Source organism: Glossina fuscipes, unplaced genomic scaffold (genome assembly GCF_014805625.2).
Source record: "Glossina fuscipes isolate IAEA_lab_2018 unplaced genomic scaffold, Yale_Gfus_2 0, whole genome shotgun sequence".
NCBI classification, from domain to species: domain Eukaryota; kingdom Metazoa; phylum Arthropoda; class Insecta; order Diptera; family Glossinidae; genus Glossina; species Glossina fuscipes.
Window position 1 is genome coordinate 519,543 of NW_023998414.1, and position 21,255 is coordinate 540,797.

Sequence of the window (21,255 nt, forward strand, 5' to 3'; positions counted from 1 at the left end):
TCAACTGTCTCCTTAAGATTATAATGAATGAGTCAGTCAATTGCCTTTTCCTATTTTAAAAATCATTATTCATACATATAACCAGGAGGAATTTCTTAAACATCAAATTGAAAGCGTCTCGCGGATGGACTATAAATTTGACAATGTTTGGGATGGAAATCTTGTTTCTTATCTCTTGAAAAAGTAGTTCTAAGAAAGTACCATGTTTGTACACCTAGCAAGACTGAACATCCGAAGGCTATTTAACGACTGCTACAGATTATATCCAACCTTTCGAAGGAAAAGAGGGGATCATTACTCTCAAGATATTTTAATGTGTTCACTTGGATGCATTGTAAAATATTGGTCCGCGACGATGAGGCTTTTGCGAATGCGATGTCGCTTGTGAGCGCCGCAACCAGTCATTATGCTCTGTCCTTGATAATGGCGTATGTCAGTGTGCGGTGCGGTGTTTGTGTATGTAAGCCTAGTCCCACTACGGCAAGAGTTAGAATGGAGATCTGCCTATAAAACTATAAAAGCAAAATATACAAAATTATTAAATATATAATCAAATATATAATCAAATAAAATATACACAAAGGTAAAAATAAGAAAACAAAACATATAAAAATAATAAAAAAACGCGAAATGTCTATGGAAGAAAATATTCTTTACATTTCCTCCTTTTCGCTTCCTGTTGGGTCGACGCAGGAGAGGGGCGTCCTTCGCTGTATTGGAATTTCTGCTTCGTAGGCATTACCGAAAAGGCGTAAACTCTTTTTCAGGGTCTTCGCTGTCTATGATGTTGTTTTCACCGTTGCCGTGGCTGTCCCTGTCGTTATACTTTTTCGTTCTGCTAACGTATGAGTTTGCGGCGGATAATTTTGTTGATAACGGTACGCTTCTCACCAAATTGCCTTAATTCTGCAGCTACTTCTGTCACTTTCATGCTACACTCTTCTAGTAAATTATCCAAACTGTTCGCTACTGCCCGATTTCATTTTTTCAAAATTTTTTCTTGTTTAGGTTACGTTCGAAGTTTTTGTTTGAATGAAAAATTACTTGAAAACAACAACAAATGAAGTGAAAGCAAAAAGTTTTTAAACATTTTTTTCTTCAGTTGGGGAAACGAATCAAGATGTTGCCGTAGCTAGTAAAGGCCAACTTACCAACTCGGTTAACAGAACTCCGTAAACGCTCTACGAGAGCTTTGTTAAGTGTCAAGGATCAAGAGATGGTTGAACTTGAAAGCTTATTCCATCAAAATTAAGGAGTAGTTAAGATCTTTTTGTGAACACCTCATAAATCTGACTGTACCATCACTATCACATTCATCATCTAAACTTTGCCTGAATATTAACTATATAACCTGCCGATGATAAAGACAAATTCTTCTCGCTTTGCTGTTTTTTTTTTTTTTTTGGCGAAGCAATCCGAATTATATTGCTTTTCAAATAGAATCTATAAAGAATCCATAAAATTATAATAATAATTATTGAAAATATTATTATGAATTGATAAGAGGTGGAATGGAATTCCACTTTAATGGAATGCAATTTCTCTTTTCTTGCAGTTTTTATGGTAAATCTTGAGCACACACACACACGCACACACACACACACACACATAGAGGAAATTATCTAACGAACTAGGGGAGTCTAGCATTTTGTAAGAAATGGGTTCGTTTCACTAAAAGATGTAAGACATTTTTCTCAATGATCGTCGTTTTATTCAATTTATTGAAAACTTTCAATGAATTTTATATCAAGCCCTTACAGGACGTTTCTAAAGAAATATATGTATGCTAGAGATAAATTTAAAGATGAAGTAAACATAAACTCAGAAAAGAAAATGAATTGTTATTGTTTTTGCAATGTGAACAATGTGAAAATTTAAATCTAATTGAATATTAAATCGGCGTCGGGTGCCCCTTTTTGGTGTTTAAATTTCGGTTTGGTAGGACGCGCATAAGGATCGGGCAAGGAGTTTCGCTGAGTTTGCATTAACGAGTCTTGATAGTCTTCCTCCTCAATTCGCTCAGTTATATTTAAAGTTAAACGTTTAACGCGTTCCTTCTCCTCGCGTATTTTTTCTTCTTCTAATTTCAGATTTATAGCCAATTGAGAATCTGAAGGAGCAGTAAATTGCTTAAATTGCTGTTTTCCACCCTTGCCTCCGCGCACCATTAAAACAAATGGGACGGCGCTATTGTTGTTGTTATTTTTTGTATCAACACCGGACATCGATTGCGTGCCAGCTGCTCCAGCCGTTATTTGATCATACGACTTTTTTGTGTTTCTGACCATCATAGGAACGGGAATATCTTTTGTATTTGGTTTAACATTGTCTTTAAGACGTTCTTGATAGCTGTCTTGGGCCATTTTCTCAAACATTTGCTCAAATTCTAAATCTTCCTTGGATTTTTCCACTACCTTAGGTTCATCATCTGCCATATATTCGTTTTCAGTCCAATCGGTTGTATTGGCCGGATTAGTGGCGTCATCATCGTTGTATTCTCATCGTCGTCGTCTTCATCTTCAACATCTTCGTACTCTTCTTCTTCACCCGGAGTTTTGCGCGATCGTCCGGCATCCAGCTCCGAAGAAGAATCATTACTAGGCTTTAGGATTAATAATAAATACATGTTTTTTAGGATTATGCATAAATATTATGAACTAGTCAAATTTCTTACCCGATCATCTAATTCGCTGTCCTCTGGTATTGCAGGGAGACTTACAGCTTCATTACTCGCCCTAAGTTTGTTTAGTTCTTCTAATCGAGGATAAAGCTTAGCTTTAAGTTTATTAATGGCTTCTTTGGCTTCTTCGAGATTTTTGTATAATTTCAACTTTGGACTAACGTTAGTCAAACAGTCGCGATACATATGATCTACCAATATAGGGAACAAATCATGGGTATCTTCTACTTTACTAAAGATTGGATTCGACTTTTTAAACCAATAATAATGTTGAAAAAATACCAAGAAATAATTTAATCTGAAAGAGATGGATATATATATATATATTTAAATAGTTTGTAAACTTAAACTGATTACAAATAACTTACTTGCGTTTGTTGGTAAAAAACGGACCGCAGGTATCTAATAATACACAAGCTAACTTCAAACGAAATAAACTATCTGGCGGATCTAATTCTGATATTGCACCGTCTTCCATAGTGACACCCAGCGAAATTATAGAATACAGGGTATTAAGTATATTAGTGGAGTCGACCAATTTATAATTATATAATTCTCCCAAATACTTGGCCATAGCTATACGTCGTTGAGCCAGTTTAAGCGAATGAATTTCCAGGCCAGTTCTGATATCCTCAAAGACGTTATCCACCACCATAGTTACGGTCCTTTCTTGATAGGAACTAAGACCTGATACCAAATCTGCCAGGCAACGTATCAAAGGAAAACGCAGCAAATACGCTTTAGACATGCATTTAATCGCGTAATTGCTAACAGCCGGATCGTGCCAATTTATACGTCGGATCATTTTAATGCAACGATCAACATTTTGTTTGTTTAACTCTTGGAATATCAAATGCCTGATGTATTCTTGTATCGCTGGTCGAAGTATAACGTCTTGTTTAACAGTTTCCGGCGGCTTAACCAGATAGTAAACGTTTTCAATTTGGGCGGCATGGCGCGAGTCTAGGGCAGTAACCGTTTTTAAACGCAACATTTGATCCAGAAAAGAATTCATAAGCCAACGCGAATCTTTGAAATTATATAAGTAGACACCGGCAACTTCAATAAAGGCACAGGCCATTTCAATATGATGATGTTGGAAGTCTCTAAGCAGGATTTTCAAGCAGCTAAGAGCATCGAATTTTTTATATAAACCAAATTTAACCATTTCTCCCATAAAACGAACAACTTTGATTTTTGATTCAATATTAAATTGATTTTTCATTCGTACGTGCCATTTGAACTCCTTACGTAGTAGTTCCGATAAATCTAAAGCTACATCGGTATGACAGAGATTGACGATCGCTACAAATCGTGAAAGAAATGGCAATAGATCCCAACGTGTTCTGTTAAAGCAATATGTTTATAAATAATGAAAAACTTCCGAAAAAATTTTGTTTCGCTATGGGTTTTAAAAAATCCTACCCACCTGTGTACGGATATTATTGATTTTGTCAATTTCTTTCGATTATTTTTTGTATTATAAGTCAACAGAAACTCTATGGCCGCAGAATCGATCAATTCTTTATTCACGCAATTGTTCAAATTAATTAAAAATTGATCGAAATGCTGTTTTGCAGTCTTGCCACTTATACTTCCGCTACGACTAGAATCTTTTGATGTTGTCGTCTTATCGCTTTTTTCTTTTATATTTATTTCTTCTTGTTCAGTTATTTCTTTTTCATTGCCCGGATCCGATGCAATTGAAGGCGGATCATCTAGATCGATATCGTTTTCTATGTCAGCGAGTAAAGCTTCTTCAGTCATTATGGTTGGTTCTTCAATCTGTGCAGGATCCACTTTGGGTGCTGAAAAATTCGGTAAAAACTGCCTCAAATCCGGTAAATCGGTATAAAAATTTTTAGTTTCCTCGTCACGCCAAGGGTCTAATTCACCCACTGTTAAATTTTCCATTATAGTTTCAATTGGATTACCGGAACTAACATTTTCAGTTTCTACAGCTAATTCAGGCAATGACTCATCCAAAAGATCTGATAACAATTGACCCGAAGACAATAGCTTATCAAAATTAGCCTGCTTTAGTTCACATTTCTCCTTGGATTTATTAGAAATCTCCCCTGAGTTGGATTATTTTAAAAATGTGAATACATTTTTCGATAAAATCACAACACTTACCTTTAGAAGCCATTGAGATTTTTAAATTATTTTTCATATTTATCAATTGGGCTTGTTCGCTTAATAAATGCTTACAAAAGTTTTTAAAATAATCCTTTAGAAGATTGCGTAAATTTTGCTGTTTATCTGGAGTTAAGAAATCCGACTTGGGTATGGTTTGCTGGTCATGCTTTTGCGACAAATCGAGCATACGGCGTGGCACGAGACCGGCGTATTCTTCACCACAATGACGGCAAAATGATAGAATTATGGATAAATTGCTATAATCTTCTTTATCTTGCGATATAATAGTTGTTAAAACATTTCCTAATAGACCCAGACCTTGTTTGCTATTGATCACACCGGAACTTACCAGTTCAGCGAAAAGTCTTAAATCTACACGCAATTTACTAGGATTGCTAAATTTCTCACCGGGCTTTAATAATAAAGTTTTCTGCCAAGCTTCAAAAAACTCATTGTCAAATTCATCATAGGTTTGATGCAATTTGGAGCACAATATCACCACAGCTGTCACATCAGTCATTTTAATTTTTGCCTCAGATAAAGCAGAACAAATTTCTGATATATACTTGGTCAAATTAAGACTCTTCATGTCCTTGAGTAACGCTTCCAACTGGGCGGCTGTAAATTGTTTCAGTTTCTTTACAAAAGCCGTATTACGCTTTAAGTTTGAATCCAATTTGGCAAAATAACCATCATCGGGTAACTCAAATTTGGTATTTTCCAATCTTAATCGAGATTTTGTTCCGATTTTCTCTCGTAATTCTGTAAGAAATATTTTCAACTCTTCCCGTTCTTGGCAAGCTATTTCTTCAGCATCGTCTTCCGCTGCAGCCTCTGGGGCTGCAGCTTTACTATCTAAGTTATCTCGTTCGTTCTCCTCAACCATTTTATAATGATTTCTGATGGGCTTTTCTTTAAATAACAAAATTGACAATAAAATGAAAATTTATATAGATTCCTTTATTTACTTTCACACACATTTCAGTTTGCAATTATTTCTCTTTGAAAGACGGTGTTGCCAATCTAACAATATCATGTGTTTCATGAACTACTTCAGATGATAATTATTAAGAACGAATATTGGTCTCTAAAAATATCATAATCATATATATAGATTGTAGTTACCTAGAAATAAGAATGTACTGTCGTATCCTCTCTTCTTATTGAAATCGCCTAAGATTTTATCCTTAATAAATATATATATGCTTATGCAAAACAAAAAAAAAAAAATATATATATATATATAATTTAAGCGATTAAGAAATTATTGCAAGAACAGTAATATGTTATGGACATTGCTTGATCCGATAGGGTAAAGTCAGTTAATTTAAAAGTTGCAGATTCACTCAAATGATGAACTACATACATTAACTTGCATAAATCCGATCACAAAGAAAAAATTAACAGCGTTTTCAAGCATGAAGATAAATATGCATGAGTTGGTTACTAAGCATTTTTTGTTAGATCGATAATATAGTAAATTTCCGCATTTATTATAGTGCAGAAGCGCCATAAAATAGGTCATTATATGTTGCATAATTGAACCGTGCAAACGCTAAATGCTTTGTTGGCAAAATGAAGACAAATTTCTTCAGAGACGTTATCCACTTTTATATCCAAAAACTGAAACCTTAAAGGATTTATTACAAAAGTCAAGTGTGCCGATAGTGAGTGCATTAGAAAAGTGTTTAAAATGAAAAACTTAACCTCATATTCTCATATATATAAAATATTATAATATAAAAGGAACGGCTTCATTATGAAATATTTTAAAGATGTTTACATAGAAAATCGTCTATTTGATCATCGTTTGGTCAAAGACGATTTAATTGATCGATGGCCTACACAGAAGGGTGATCAATATCCGGAACGCAAGGATTACAGAAATTTAATGGAGTCCTATGTATCAAAATTTTTCGTCATACATTCATGCACTCATTAACTGTAGTTGTTGATGTTGTTGTGAAAAAGCACTTTGAAAAATTTTTTAATTTCTTAATCTACTGATGTTGAATTTTCTGTTATTTAACCGACATTAGTTTTTTATAAGTTTTCAAAATACGTTTGTGTACTTTATTAAAAAAGAAAAAATTTTGATTATTATTTTTGGCTTTAGTTAGTGGATTTTAGTTAAAAATTAATAAAAAAACGAAATGTCCACAAAATTTGAACAAACTGTGATGTATTCACAATTGCAGCCATGGAGTATGGCTGGAGCACCGCCATGCATGGAACCCGTGTCCGGGCCGTCGGTACCCCCACGCGTTGGAACATCTTATCAGGTAACTTTATCGTTCTAAGGCAACTTTATTATAAGAAAATTTTTTTTTTTTTATTTTCTTTTGTATAAAGACCACTCATCCACATCCTTGGCGGCCGACGTTAAGTTACGAGATGATTGAGGTAAAAAATCTGCCAGAGCAACCAGTAACTAATCAGTTGGTGAAACCGTGCTTTGCTCCGTCCGGTATGACTACGGAGCCTTTGACATTTCCGAATTTGGTGACAGGATTTCTTCGTAATCCTCAACATGGCGCACGTGCCGCCCTTTACACGCGCTATACATCTGGAGAATGGAATAATAACAATTTAACCAAATATGCCGAATCCAATATAAATAGGTACATGTACGTTTTTTAGTTTAAACAATTTTTTCTAGAACTTTTAGCCTAACCTAGAAACCAATCTGAACGTATTCGTAACGACGCTGTTCGTTTAATGCGTGAAACCGATGAAAAAACATCTCAAGGTCAGCGGGACGCTGGTCGTCGATTAGGCGAGCGCATAACCGATGTTACCTTTTGGCGCAATGAACTGAACACAGAATTAGAAAAATTAATCTCCGAGTCATCTGCATTCACGGAATTAAAACGTAAATGCGGAAAAGCTATGTTAGATTTAGAGGCTCCGTTGCACATAGCTCAGGAATGCCTATATCATCGTGAAGGTCGCGCCGGCGTGGAGAAAGTGCATGATTCCGTTGAAAAGGCTTTACTATTGGAAATAGATAATCTGCGTAATTCAAGGCAAAGATTGCAAGATCTACATGAAAAGGTAAGAAGGGAAGCAAATCCTTCCAATTGACTAAACATTTGAGAAGTCTATTTTGCTTGTTTAAAGATTACCCGGCAAGCCAATGATTGTCGAGCCGCCCAACACTTATTGGAGGAAGATGTGACTCATAAAGAGTCCACGCTAGGTATTGATTCTGTATGCCATCAATTGAACAATTATAGCAGAGGTATTGCCTACTACGGAGGTATTGAAAAATACGACCCTACAGTTAGCACACAAGAATCTTGGGCTGAAGCAAGTAGCCAACGTGTTAGCAGGTTTGATTTAATAACTTTCTTTGTATTTATTGTAAAAACGCTTAAAAAATAGATCTCAGGCTGAAAGAGCAAAACTTTCTCAGCTGCGCAGCGATGCTGAGACTACGGTAAATGCCATTGCAACCTCAGTTTGGGACCATTGGAGTAACACTAATAATGCTTTGGATCGAAGAGCTCAAGAAATGGCCGAATCCAAAAATAAAATTCAGCTGCACTTGCATAAGGTTCAACAAGAATTATTTGATTTAGAGAAACATATTTTCTTATTGCAGAAAGCCATACAAGATAAAGCGAATCCATTAAAAGTGGCTCAAACTCGTTTAGAATCTCGTTCTCATCGCGAAGGTGGTGAATTATGCAAGTACGTATCTATGCGTATAAAAAGTGTTTCATTTAATTTAACAAATATTTGCCTGCAATGGACACTTTAAGGGATTACGCTCAATTGCGTTTGATTCAAGAAGTTCAGGATATTAAAGATGTGGTCAATTCATTGCACACAAAGCTTCAAGAAGCAGAAGCTCAACACCAAAGTCTATTAAAGACGCGTTCTACTTTGGAAGGCGATTTACGTAACAAAGTTAATGCTTTGTTTATTGATCGTGAAAAGTGCATGGGCTTGAGACGTTCTTTTCCCGTCAATAATATGATCAAGTATTAAAAATTTGTAATGAAGTGTTCTTTTCTCTTTTAATCAAATTTTATAAAAAATGGGAGATTTGTGTAATAAATTTTTTATCCCATATATGTGTAGCAAGGATTTTTACAATTATTTTCATTTTAAGTAAGAAAACAAAGTGAGGAGACAGGGATCCATGTTATCGATTTTTATCTTAAGGGATCTGGAATTCTTTTCGGCTAAACAATATTACGAACGATATGGGTATATTAATCGGGCTCTAAGATTTGTCAATACGTTGTGTTTTAAGGAGTGAAGTCGTTCTAATATTGGGTTAGTTACGTTTTTTATTACGTCATGTATAAAATGCGGATAGCGGTGTACAGTAGTGATTGATGTAAAGATAACGAAAGAAAACATGCAAATATATGGTATTTGGAATTGTAGATTTAAAGAATTTGACAGCGCTTTTTGACTTCATAGAAAATTAAAAATCATATTTAGCTATTATGGACACAACATTGACCCCATTTTCGCATATTAATAAGAGCTTCTAGCTTTGCCTCGTACATCAAGTCATAAGGTAGTTATTAAGGAAAAAGAAAGTGTTCTTGGTAAATGCCAAGCGTGTTTTTCTTGAAATTGTTTTGAAGTTAATATTATGAATTCGATAGCCAGAGGATTACGACGACATCGATCAAATCATTTCAAATTTAGCAAATTTTGCATATGTTAGGTTAATTACATTTCCTTATTTTTTTTTGTTTTGCCTTATATTAAAAATTCAACGTTTAGCAAACGTAAATATTGCAATAGAGTCGCAAGTCTCAATCGAACTTTATAGAACAATATCAGAATATTATTATTATTGTTATTATTATTATAAATTTAGCCAGAGAATATATTCTAAGACTAAGGTCTTACTAAGGTAACTAGCATCTAAGGCTTTTGGCTTTGAAATATCAGAATAATAAAATGCAAATATAAGTTGTTTTTTGCTATCCATTCAATGGAGTAGGGTTGCTTTTATAGTCAAGTCTCTTATTTACATAAATATTCTAATTAGGAGACAAAGCAATGGAACTTTGGCAACTTTGCTTAGAGAAAATTGTTTTTGCATTGATTGGTACTAGTTGGCGCATTTTGTCTTAAAGAAAGGTTTTCGTAAAAAAGGAAAGGAGTGTTATAATAGCCGGTAAAATTTCTCTAAATTTACTAAACTTATATTTAGAAAAAGAACTTTTTATGTACTTTTTTTTCCCCATTAAAAAGAGAGAGAAAAAACAAACAAAAAGTTTTCAAGAACAATATAAATCAACCCAGTAAAAGTATTATTTTGGTCAAATTGCAATTTTCGGTAAAATATTTGTGATTTGTGGCGTGAAAAAATATTTTTTAGTTTTAAACTTTTTCTCTTTTTATAATTATTAAACAGTTTTATACAAATTGTGTGCTCTTATATGGTTTTTATAAACTCGCATTGATTTGTTTGTCGATTACAATCTGACGTGTGCAATTCGGATCATGTTAGTTTCTGTTCAATTGAGATAAATAAATTTTTCTTCATACATTCTTTTGTCCATTTCAGTGACCTTTGAAACATATCGTAAATAAAGCAAGCAATGCGTTTGATAATCTTTGTATTAATAGCGTTTATTTTTCAAATGACTTTTGGAGTTGATCCAAATAATTTTAAAAAATGTGAGCAAAGCAGCTTTTGCCGGTAAATCATAAATTTAATGATATCAGAATATATATGTTTGTGTTAACATGCTTTTTCTTTCTTCTAATTAATATGCAGACGTTGCCGTAAAATACCGCCGGGAAATTCTAAATTTGCTCTTGTTCCTGGCTCGATGAATACATATTCAAATGCCATAACAATAGACCTGATTAACAAAGATACTCAACATTTATTTGTAGTTAAATTAGAAGCCTTAGTGGTATGCGTAATATTTTATAACATTATATGTTGTGTTAGGATTAATTAAGATTTTGTTAATTTTTCTTGTTTTATTTCAAGAATAATAGTTATCGTTTAATAATTGATGAGAAGACACCTTTAAGGCCCCGTTATAAAGTAACGCATGCTCTAGTAGCTGAACCTCAACCAGAAAAGTGTGTTTGTTTGTTTTTATTTGATTGTGTGGATATATATATATATATATGTTAATTATTTTAACACTATTTCCAGTATCAATATTGAAAAGGAAGATCAGAATGAAGTTGTTTTAACATCGGGTTACAATAAAGCTGTGATTGTAGCAGATCCTTTTCGTATTGACTTTTATGAGAACAATGTTTTAGCAGTGTCTGCCAATGCTAAAGGTTTAATGAATTTTGAGCATTTACGCAAAAAACCTTTCAATCCAGATGAGAATGTAGTTGAAAATTCTGATGATGTCAGTGAGACTAATGAGAAGGGACCATTTGCAACTCCTCAGGAAGATGATCCGGGGGCATGGGAAGAGAATTTCAATTCTCATCATGACTCTAAACCCTATGGTCCCGAGGCAGTTGCCCTAGATTTTTCCTTTCCCGAAGCAGAAGCATTATTCGGTATTCCTGAACATGCGGACAGTTTCATTTTGAAGTCAACTTCGGGTACCGAACCCTATCGCTTATACAATTTGGATGTGTTTGAGTATCTTATTGACAGCAAGATGGCCTTGTATGGCTCAGTGCCTGTGCTCTACGCTCACGGGTAAGTAAAGATAGCAATTGTGGGTTATTAATAAGTAACTGTAAATACTTTTAGAACACAATGTACTGCCGGTGTCTTGTGGTTAAATGCTGCTGAAACTTGGGTAGATATTAACACGGCTGAGAGAAATGTGGTGTCGTCTATAGTAAGCTTTGTTTCTGGCTCTCGCAAAACGGATCCGCAGTCGGCGCATTTTATGTCTGAGACGGGGATAATTGATACTTTCATTATGCTAGGTCCTTCACCTATGGATGCTTTTAAACAGTACGCATCTTTGACAGGCACCGCACCTTTGCCTCAAATGTTTGCTTTAGCGTATCATCAATGTCGTTGGAATTATAATGATGCTGCTGATGTGGAATCTGTTGTGACTAAATTTGATGAATTCGATATACCTATGGATTCCATGTGGCTAGACATTGAGTATACTGATGGCAAAAAATATTTCACTTGGAACAGTTATAAGTTTCCCGAACCTTTGGAAATGATCAAAAATCTTACGGACTTAGGCCGACATTTAATTATCATTATCGATCCGCACATTAAGCGAGACAATAATTACTTCTTTCACAAGAATTGTACGGACGAAGGTTACTATGTGAAGACTAAAGAGGGAAAGGATTATGAGGGTTGGTGTTGGCCCGGAGCAGCTAGTTACCCGGATTTTTTCCGCAAAGATGTGCGCGATTACTATGCCCAACAATATTTGTTAGAGAATTTTAGAACTACAACAGGTGATGTGATGTTATGGAACGATATGAACGAGCCGTCAGTCTTTAATGGTCCAGAGGTTACAATGCCTAAAGACCTATTACATGAGAACGATTGGGAACATCGTAATTTGCATAATTTATACGGGCATATGCACATTATGGCTACTTTTGATGGTTTACGTAACCGGGATCCGAAACAGCGGCCATTTATTTTAACACGTTCGCATTATGCTGGTTCGCAGCGCTATGCGGCTATTTGGACTGGAGATAACTTAGCTGATTGGGGTCATTTGCAGCATTCGATAAAAATGTGTCTTTCGGAAGCGGTAGCCGGTTTTTCGTTTTGTGGTGCTGATGTTGGTGGCTTTTTTGGAAATCCTACACCCGAATTGTTTGGGCGCTGGTATCAAACGGGCGCATTCTTGCCATTTTTCCGTTCTCATTCCCACATCGATACTGCACGGCGTGAGCCCTGGCTATATCCGGAAGCTACACGTTTGATTATACGTGACGCTATACGAAAACGTTATTCTTATTTGCCCTTGTGGTACACTATGTTCTACGAACATGAGCTTAATGGCGGTCCCGTTATAAGGCCTTTGTTGGCCCATTATCCCAAAGATGCGAATGGCTTTACTATTGACAATCAATTCTTACTGCAAGACAGACTAATGGTGCGACCTGTTATGGAGCAAGGTGTCAGCAAAGTTAGTGTTTTCTTCCCGGCTATTGATGATAAAAAAACATCAAACTTATGGTATGATACCGACGATTATCAAAAGTACGATCAAGCGGGCTCACAAACAATCCCAGTAAATGATTATAAGGTAAAGGAGATATGTGAATATTAAACTGTTATCCTGAAAATGTTACATTTTTTGCAGATACCAGTGTATCAGCGCGGTGGTACAATTGTGCCCAAAAAGGAGCGCATACGCCGTGCCGCTACTCTTATGAAAAATGATCCATATACTTTAATTGTGGCCTTAGACAGAGATGGCAAAGCCGAAGGCACTCTTTATTTGGATGATGAGAAAACTTTCGATTATCGTCAGGGAAAATTTATATATATTAATTATAAATTCGATGGTCGCAAGCTATTTAATGAATTCATTAATAGACCTAAATATGTGTCGAAGTCGTGGATTGAACGTGTCGTCATCGCTGGTCTAACTAAGAAACCCAAATCTGCCACCATTATTGTTGACGGACTAACCCAAGAGCTTGAAGTCCAACCGCAACAACATGCTTATGTTGTACGTAAGCCTGGAGTAGCTATAAACAAAGACTTCGAAATCAAATTGAGTTTCTAATTAAATTTGCAGTCTTTTGCGTTTTTTGCAAAAAATTTTTAAATTCTTTTGGCGTTACGTTTGTAAAAATTACGTTTTGATTAGTATTCCGATATTATTAATATGGAAATTATAGCATCTGAAAATTGTTTATTAAGAAATTTATATTTTAAATGCAAGAGTATTTTCTTTTCATTTTATCTTTTTGTTACATTTATACAATAAAAATGATAGTTTTATTATCAATTTAAACAACAATTGATTTTGTTCAATAAACAATGCAACATTGAAAATGTTATTGTGCTTCGCATGTTAACAATGTTGGTTAGGCGCACCACCTACTTTGCGCAATCTAGAAGTTTTATTGGCGGTGTTTTATCAATAATTAAAAAAAAAAAAAAAAAAATCGAACTTCATTCTTGTTGGAGATTTAGATGCGTTTAAAACATTTACACGAATACTTCGAAGTGTGCTGAATTTCGAACTTGCCCAAGGCATAAATATAAATATATTTGTCGCATTATATGCAGAAATAGTATAACTTTTGTTGTATGCTTAACATGAAGTTTAGTATGCGTGATGGATGGACGCACTAAGTCGTTGGTAAGCGTAACTCAGGAAAGGATCAATTAACGGTGACGAAGTGCCCCAAAACAAAATATCTTTTTACTGTCGCAATTACAACTTTCCTATCTTGATTTGTAATGCTTTGCTCAATTGCAATAATTTCTTACTCTACAATTAGATTAGGAACGAATACGCGAATACGGTTTAACCTATCGATGCAGACACATGTTTAAATTGTTCAGTTTCGGTGCGTAAGACAACCTTTAGCACTCGCATTGTAAATGTGTCGGCCAAAGTTGAGTTTGCGAATAAGGTTTACCCGACGACATTCCATTGAATCTACAAGTCTAATTGAATACGTAGATATTTTTATACTGGAGTTTAATGACCCATCACACGAAGAATTGAAGAATAAGGCTTTGGTCTTAGGGCAGTTAATGCACAGTATGATCCATGGCTTAATAACTGCTAAAGACTCATTAATATTTGTTATCGAACAAATACAAATTACTTGCATTACCTCTCTAAAGCAGAACAATGTGATCTACATACGCAAAAAAATCGCATTCGTTACCAATCGAATCCGTAAGAACATTTATGTAAAGATTAAACGGTAGGGGACCAATGTTCCCTACCGTGGAGAGCGTGGAGCTTATGCATTCGCTCCTCCATCCGGTCCATTCCACTAACCTTGTAGAAGAGAAAGAACTAATATTGTACTAAATAAAGAAGTAATGCGGCCTCAGTTGAAGATTACTTCCTTGGCTGTTATTGATGGGGTCGGATGGTCCCATGCGAATTCGCATGGACATTTTTGCACGAAATTTTCAAATCACTTTCCAACTATTTTATAGGTAATTGCATTTTGTGCCCAAAAGCGGCTTAATCGTTTCCGCAGCTTCAGCTGTATTTTTTTCTAGTGTAATTCAGTTTAAAACAGAATAAAAATCCAAGTCCATGAATGGCATTCATCTTTTCACAATTTGAATGGCTTTTCAATTCAAGATGTTATGTGGGAAGTTGTTGAAAAAGTACGCCGGATTTGAAACATTTTTAACTCTTTGCGCTCGAAATATTTTTTCATTCGTATTACTATCCGCGAGCCGTGACCGTCATTTGTCACCAACAGCGAAACACCCGAATACTAGTTTTTACGATTTGTTTTTGTTTTTATGTTAACAACTGCAAATTATTTAGAATGTCTCCGTTTCGGAGCCCTCGACTGCAAAGGGTTAAGAGCGTTCATATTTTATGGGCCAAAAGGCATTTAATCGCACATTTCGACCTGAACATAGATATAAAGAATGGACAGATGAACAGACGGACAGAAAGCGGCACCGAATCAATCGTTATAATAAAATTCAAGTCTATCTCGAGCTCTCAAGATTGTTTAAAAAAAAACTCCGCGGCGATGACTAACCCAACAGGGAACGCAAATTGATTGTATAACGCTGGGCTTTTAGAAAAATGCAATGTCATTGCACAGTAGTTTACAGTAGTTTAGTTTAGATAGGTTATGACATTTTTACGCATGTTACTGCAAAGTCAAAATCTTGTGAAAAAAACTTTGTATCATATACGATCAGTGCAAAAAAAAAAAAAAAAAATTAATAAATAAATAAAACAAAAAATAAAAATAACCCATGATAATAAGGCAAATTTATCGATCACGTATCGTTCTTGTCGTCATATTTTTTATTATCTACGAAAAGTCGAGCATGTGCTTACGAGTCCAGGCAGTCGGAAAAAGATAACGAAGCTATTAAAACGAAGTCGGATGGGTAACATTTTTATTAAATTGAAGAATTAAATATTAGCGTATTTTACGCCGCCCTTTCCAGAAAAGATATATATATATATATTTATTTATTTAGTTCGAATTTAACGAAAAAAGACAAAAAAAAAAAAAAAAATATTTATTCGCATGAAAAGACACTTGCTGTGATAGTCATAATCACTAGAAAATGTATTATAAATGCATTTGTGGCGAAAATGTTTAAAATCTAATTACAGGCGAATAATTAAAATAACAAATACACCTAAAAGAGTGGAGTAAAAACCTCTAATGTTAAATGAGATGCAGTGTTTTGTCTAAAAGGTTTGATTATTCTAGTTGCAGGTTTTTTTTTTTTTTTTTTCATTCAAAACATACATCTACATAACGGCATTACGAATATAATTGTAACTAAATGATTTTTTTTTTTTTTTTTTTTTTTTTTAAATTTTGTTTTTATTACATAAACGTTATATGATGAATGCAAGGCTATTATCACAGTGGGTAATTTATAGAGAAAAATTACTTCAGCGGATAATTGTAATGCAACGCAAAAGAAAAAAAAAAAATGAATATAATTATGGCGCGTAAATTACTGATATCCGTTAAGGACAACCTTTTTTAGATACACTCATAAAATTCTAAGGCCAGTAGTATTGCTTTACAAATTTTCGATAATATTTGAAAATAGATTTCTATGGCAATAGCAGGCAAAGGTAGCAAAGTCATCTTTGGTTATTATTGAAAAGGACTTGCACTCGATTGCGATCAACAGTAGATGATTGGAATAGCTTTACGTATAAAGTTATTTTTATTTTGAGAAATGGAAGATGCTTTTCGGTTAGAAGGATTCTTCCGAAGAACCTTTCCCGATATGATATTCCGTTCCTAATCACAGAAGTGTGCAATCTTATCGTTCACTGGCATAAAGAGGCAAATTTTCTTAGCGTTCGTAGTGTTTCGATGGTTTCATACTATTTATCATTGATTGGAATAATTTTGTGGAAATATGTGGCTTAATGAAAACAACCACCAAAGCGGTGCCGTTTCTTTTCTGAAGAAAGAAGAAAGAAAGGAAGGACTTTGGGGATAAGCAATATTCTCAATTTTTTTTTTTTTTTTTTCGGGTTATTTTAGAGAAATTCGTAGCCTAATGGGGTTAATTCACGAGTGCTGGGAAATCATTCGATATAAGAATTTCTTAAAAGTATTCATTTTTCCAACTTTAAAACAACATTTGCCAAGAAAAAGGCCATCAAGCCATCAGGCGATCATTAAGAGATATCGATTTATAGCGCTAATCGCCCATGATATAGTGGATCTCTATTCTCTCTCAATTAGCCGTCAAAAACTGCACCAAACTGCCACTTCGACCGAAGGTTAAACTGTCTCCCTCGTAGTTTCTGGATTGACTTCAAACTAGAAGCGACAATTTGTACTTATTCCATGAGCCTCACATGAGAAGACTATTTCCTTAAAAAAAAAAAAAAAAAAACCTGCAATCTGCATATGATTTGCTTATTAAAAAATTCGGATAATTTCACGAACGTTGTTGCAATTTTGATATTGAAATTGCGGCCATAATGTGAACAAAACGTTTTGCCGTAACTTTTAATAAAATATATCAAATTGAAGATGTTGGATGCGTTTCTCAGCGATCACGAATAGCGGACTTCGACGAATTCCTTTGCAATGACAAAAGGTTTAGACGTACGTTAGTCGCCAACTCAGGCCGCAAAATACCATTATCGCCCAGATTAACGATCACCTTTGAGGCGGAAATTTCCAGAAAAAAAAAGTGGCCTCTGACAGGTCTGAACATATATAACTTTACTTCCCAACGTTTCAAATAAATTTTTTGCAAGGAATCGATGAGTTGCATCCTTTATGCAACTCATAGTAAAGGCGATGTCCTCAAAGCATTTCATCTCCTGAACTTTAGTTACTACTTGCTTCACAACCAACTGACGTAGGGTATTGCAAGTAGTCTGCTTATACGAAAGGTACGCAAACTTTTAAAAAATTTATAAATATATATAGGAAACGTCATTCAATTAGTTTGTAGGAAAACATATAGCCATTCTACATGCATATCTGACTCAAAGTACTTATAGATAACATCTAGATAACAATTAACTCAATAAGCCTCCAAACTAGAAGGTTTTGTACCATCCAGAAATCGTACGCGTCTCTCGATAGTGTTGCCACGCATGTACCAGACCAGAGGCAGAGAAGTTCTGCCACGCCCAGCATGCGCTTCTCATTGCCACTTGTTCAGATCGTTGCGAGCATGGTGAAGTACGCACCGGGGTAAGTGGGTCAATAATTGGAATGCTGCCAAATCAATATCATTCGTTCGACACGATATCAACATGTTGCCACGAAAATGGAAAAAAATTGTAGAAAATGATGTAAAATATTTTGGTTAGTATACATTCTACCCATTTTTCTCAATCAATGTGTTTTTCAAGTGAAAAAAAATTTCAAAACACATGCAGCCTCTTAAGACATAAATAGTACACATATTCAACAACTTTCCACACTACGTGTATAAATATGTACATATGTTGAAGGGTCGTATTGTTTATGCGATGTACTAATGTCGGGATCATTTCCATACAAGCACGTCCAGTAATTGGATAATCGGGTCTTAGTGCTTTTAGATTGCAAAGTGTAACGATCAGTATTGTTAGTATTTGTGTACTTATTCCTGTGCTCAGTGTAGTGTCAAAAGTCAAAAATAGACCAGAAAATAAGTTAAAATGAAAAAAAGACGATGCAATACCGAGTGCAACGACTAAACATCTTTAACTGTCTTTTGATGAATATTAAGGAAAGTGAATCTTGTATTTAGATAACTCACAATATATATATATATATATATATGTACCTGCATAGACCTATATACATATATACACATGAATATCGCCAACTCATATATATTCATCGACACAAAACCTTTTGTGAGGCATAATAGAATCAAAGTCAACGTGCCTAGCAGAAGCCTGCAATAAAAATAGAATTAAGTCCGAGAATGCGAACTGCATTAATGTGCAGCAAATTTGCTAAAATTTTTCAACACTAGACTAGAAGAAGAGACAAATTATGTTTAACTTCTCTTTTGTTGTGATCAGAGGGCTATTTTCTCCCTGCAGCTCTACGGAATGTTAGATTTCTTCATTTTCATGCAAATTGAAGTGTTTTTCCTAGTTTCTTGTGAACAATTCGTCCCATTTTCTTACCGCAGTTTCAGAGAATCTTCATAGATATGTGCGTATATATGTGCTAAGCTTTTGATCAAAATCAATCATGAATTTTCAATATCTTACTTTTGGTTTTATATATGTGTGGTAAACTCGGTCCACAGCTATGTATTGATATCGTCTATACAAAGCTTAAGCTTTCTAATTTAATTTTTGCGACCATGAGCGCTCAAATAATGCTCAGACAACATCCAAACAGAGAAACAGGCGATATATTATTAAATCGATTCGAAATTTTGAGCACATCCGTTACGGAGTTTTTAATGCGAATTTACATATGCATCTTTTAACTCTCAAATGCATATGGTTGCCAATTGTCTACATTCTAGTTTCATTTAATTGCAAATTTATACTTGAAATAAGTTTATTTTAAATTTAATTTGATTTACAAATAAAATTTGTTTAAAAATTAAATGAAATTGGATTGTAGACAATTGGCAACGATATGTATTTAAAGGTTAAGATGTGAGGACAAATGTCGTATAGTCTCACCATTCAGCGAAGGTTATAAAGAAAAAACCGCTCATAGTTGCGTGATATTATTTTCTAGTAGATTATATAGTATGTATGTATCAGCAGTGGCAGTATATTAAGTCGTCTTGCGAACAGGCTCAATACTAGGCTTGGTCTTATAGCAGTTGTCTTTCAGTATTAAAAATCGCTTTAAACTTTCGTTACCGCTAGTGAGTTAAATCATTGTATATTGACTATTATCCATCATTTGTATGATATATTAAATTCGGTTACTTTTCGTGAATTCACTGAACAATTAATTTCCTAGGCTTTTGAAAGTCGAAGATTTATTGCTTTCGTTTGCAAAAAAAAATTTGAAGTTTTTTTAAGCTAAAGGATATACCTCTGGCAAGGTGATCCGTCACTAGTTATAACACGTGTACTTTTGGAAGGAATGGTCATAAGAAAACACTTCAACGTTAGTTTTATTGACTTGAAAAGGCATTGTGATATTGCTCAGAGTACCTCTACATATATATGTTCTAAATTATCTGTTGTCGGTATTCTTCTTAATATATATCCGGTATGTGGCACATACGAGTTTTGACATTATATTCCACGGATAAAGCTTTCATCAGCTAAAGATCAGCAAAGATCTTTCTTTCTTTCTTTTCTATATATGTATATGTATATACATGTATATATATATTTATTGAAATCACTCATTAAAAATTCTTTTAAAGATAAATAACTAAATGTTCGCTAATACGCTCATAATTAGTAAAATATGGATCAATCTTTATATGTACATATGTATATTTACTCAACACTAAACCCTTTATTGATTCGTTGTGATAAAAAGGTTGCCCAAATAAATGAAAATCTGAACAATATTGAAATCATTCTTAATTATTATAATCATTGCCAAATGCTAGCAATAGTTTTTAGTTCGATTCAACATGAGATTCTGAATTTATTCGTTTCTGTGCCACTATGTTAAAGTTTTCATTCAATTGCATTCATTGACTTCGAAAGCCGAAATTCGAGAAGCACGATTACATTTCAGACATTGAAATATTAGAGGAAACCAGATTAATCTCACTCACGTAGAACCTTTCAACAAGCTCGCAATAACAGAGCGATCATATAAAACATAAGTAGCCTAGTAGTACTATCCTCTCACCTATGGATAATTAAAGTTCATTACATGTATGCTTATTGGCGACCCTTACATTGGGATATGATTAGTTATTATTAAAATTTACGTCAACGGAAAGCGATTGATCTCTATGTGCCCCCAAATTAAATGTTCCTAAATAGTTTCCACGGCTGATAAATAATTGAATCGAAAATTTGTTATAAATTTGTTAGTGATTTTTCCACAGTGTTTCAATGTATCATTTATTCAAATTGCTATCGCTATTTAACGGTGTCATTTTTATGATGATGATGATGATGATGATGATGATGACGATAATGATGATAATGATGCGAATGCGTAAATATGTAAGCATCATATGTATTATTGTCTAATGGAAATTTAATTGAAAATAACCAACAATACCGCAATATAATTTAGCTGGATGTTGTTTAATCGAATCTATCAAAAATTATTTCAATGTATGAACACACATCCATATTCAAATGAGCGCAATAGCTAAATATCTAAATATATATAAGCACATTATTGAACTTAATGAAGAGGGACATACATACAAA

At 34.3% G+C, this 21,255-nt stretch overlaps 3 protein-coding genes across 3 annotated transcripts; 2 read left to right on the plus strand and 1 right to left on the minus strand.

Annotated features, from left to right (window-relative positions):
- Positions 1-1,750: 1,750 nt before the first annotated feature.
- On the minus strand, positions 1,751-5,853 carry LOC119641960 (regulator of nonsense transcripts 2). The gene is made up of 6 exons (XM_038040899.1): positions 4,817-5,853; positions 4,110-4,758; positions 3,049-4,026; positions 2,675-2,978; positions 2,548-2,602; positions 1,751-2,497 (listed from the first exon to the last, which is right to left on the minus strand). The coding sequence occupies exons 1-6, from the start codon at positions 5,703-5,705 to the stop codon at positions 1,881-1,883; spliced, it is 3,492 nt and encodes a 1,163-aa protein (XP_037896827.1). The 5' UTR covers positions 5,706-5,853; the 3' UTR covers positions 1,751-1,880.
- Positions 5,854-6,972: 1,119 nt separating this feature from the next.
- LOC119644558 (tektin-3) lies at positions 6,973-8,812 on the plus strand. The gene is made up of 6 exons (XM_038044141.1): positions 6,973-7,101; positions 7,172-7,440; positions 7,498-7,873; positions 7,940-8,151; positions 8,204-8,512; positions 8,584-8,812. Exons 1-6 carry the CDS (start codon positions 6,973-6,975, stop codon positions 8,810-8,812), a joined length of 1,524 nt encoding a protein of 507 aa, XP_037900069.1.
- Positions 8,813-10,016: 1,204 nt separating this feature from the next.
- Positions 10,017-13,660, plus strand: LOC119642012 (neutral alpha-glucosidase AB). The gene is made up of 8 exons (XM_038040970.1): positions 10,017-10,127; positions 10,206-10,296; positions 10,359-10,493; positions 10,572-10,713; positions 10,794-10,888; positions 10,965-11,474; positions 11,529-13,014; positions 13,072-13,660. Exons 3-8 carry the CDS (start codon positions 10,393-10,395, stop codon positions 13,498-13,500), a joined length of 2,763 nt encoding a protein of 920 aa, XP_037896898.1. The 5' UTR covers positions 10,017-10,127; positions 10,206-10,296; positions 10,359-10,392; the 3' UTR covers positions 13,501-13,660.
- The last annotated feature ends 7,595 nt before the right edge of the window (positions 13,661-21,255 follow it).

What these genes read in the sequence shown, in the direction of transcription:
- LOC119641960 (XM_038040899.1), bottom strand. Translation starts at nt 5,705, where the DNA reads ATGGTTGAGGAGAACGAACGAGATAACTTAGATAGTAAAGCTGCAGCC. An exon ending in TCAATAATATCCGTACACAG is followed by an intron (nt 4,027 to 4,109) that starts GTGGGTAGGATT and finishes TTGCTTTAACAG; the next exon opens with AACACGTTGGGATCTATTGC. An exon ending in ACAGCGAATTAGATGATCGG is followed by an intron (nt 2,603 to 2,674) that starts GTAAGAAATTTG and finishes TTAATCCTAAAG; the next exon opens with CCTAGTAATGATTCTTCTTC.
- LOC119644558 (XM_038044141.1), top strand. Translation starts at nt 6,973, where the DNA reads ATGTCCACAAAATTTGAACAAACTGTGATGTATTCACAATTGCAGCCA. An exon ending in GCCGAATCCAATATAAATAG is followed by an intron (nt 7,441 to 7,497) that starts GTACATGTACGT and finishes AGCCTAACCTAG; the next exon opens with AAACCAATCTGAACGTATTC. An exon ending in TGCAAGATCTACATGAAAAG is followed by an intron (nt 7,874 to 7,939) that starts GTAAGAAGGGAA and finishes GCTTGTTTAAAG; the next exon opens with ATTACCCGGCAAGCCAATGA.
- LOC119642012 (XM_038040970.1), top strand. Translation starts at nt 10,393, where the DNA reads ATGCGTTTGATAATCTTTGTATTAATAGCGTTTATTTTTCAAATGACT. An exon ending in GAGCAAAGCAGCTTTTGCCG is followed by an intron (nt 10,494 to 10,571) that starts GTAAATCATAAA and finishes ATTAATATGCAG; the next exon opens with ACGTTGCCGTAAAATACCGC. An exon ending in CCTGTGCTCTACGCTCACGG is followed by an intron (nt 11,475 to 11,528) that starts GTAAGTAAAGAT and finishes AAATACTTTTAG; the next exon opens with AACACAATGTACTGCCGGTG.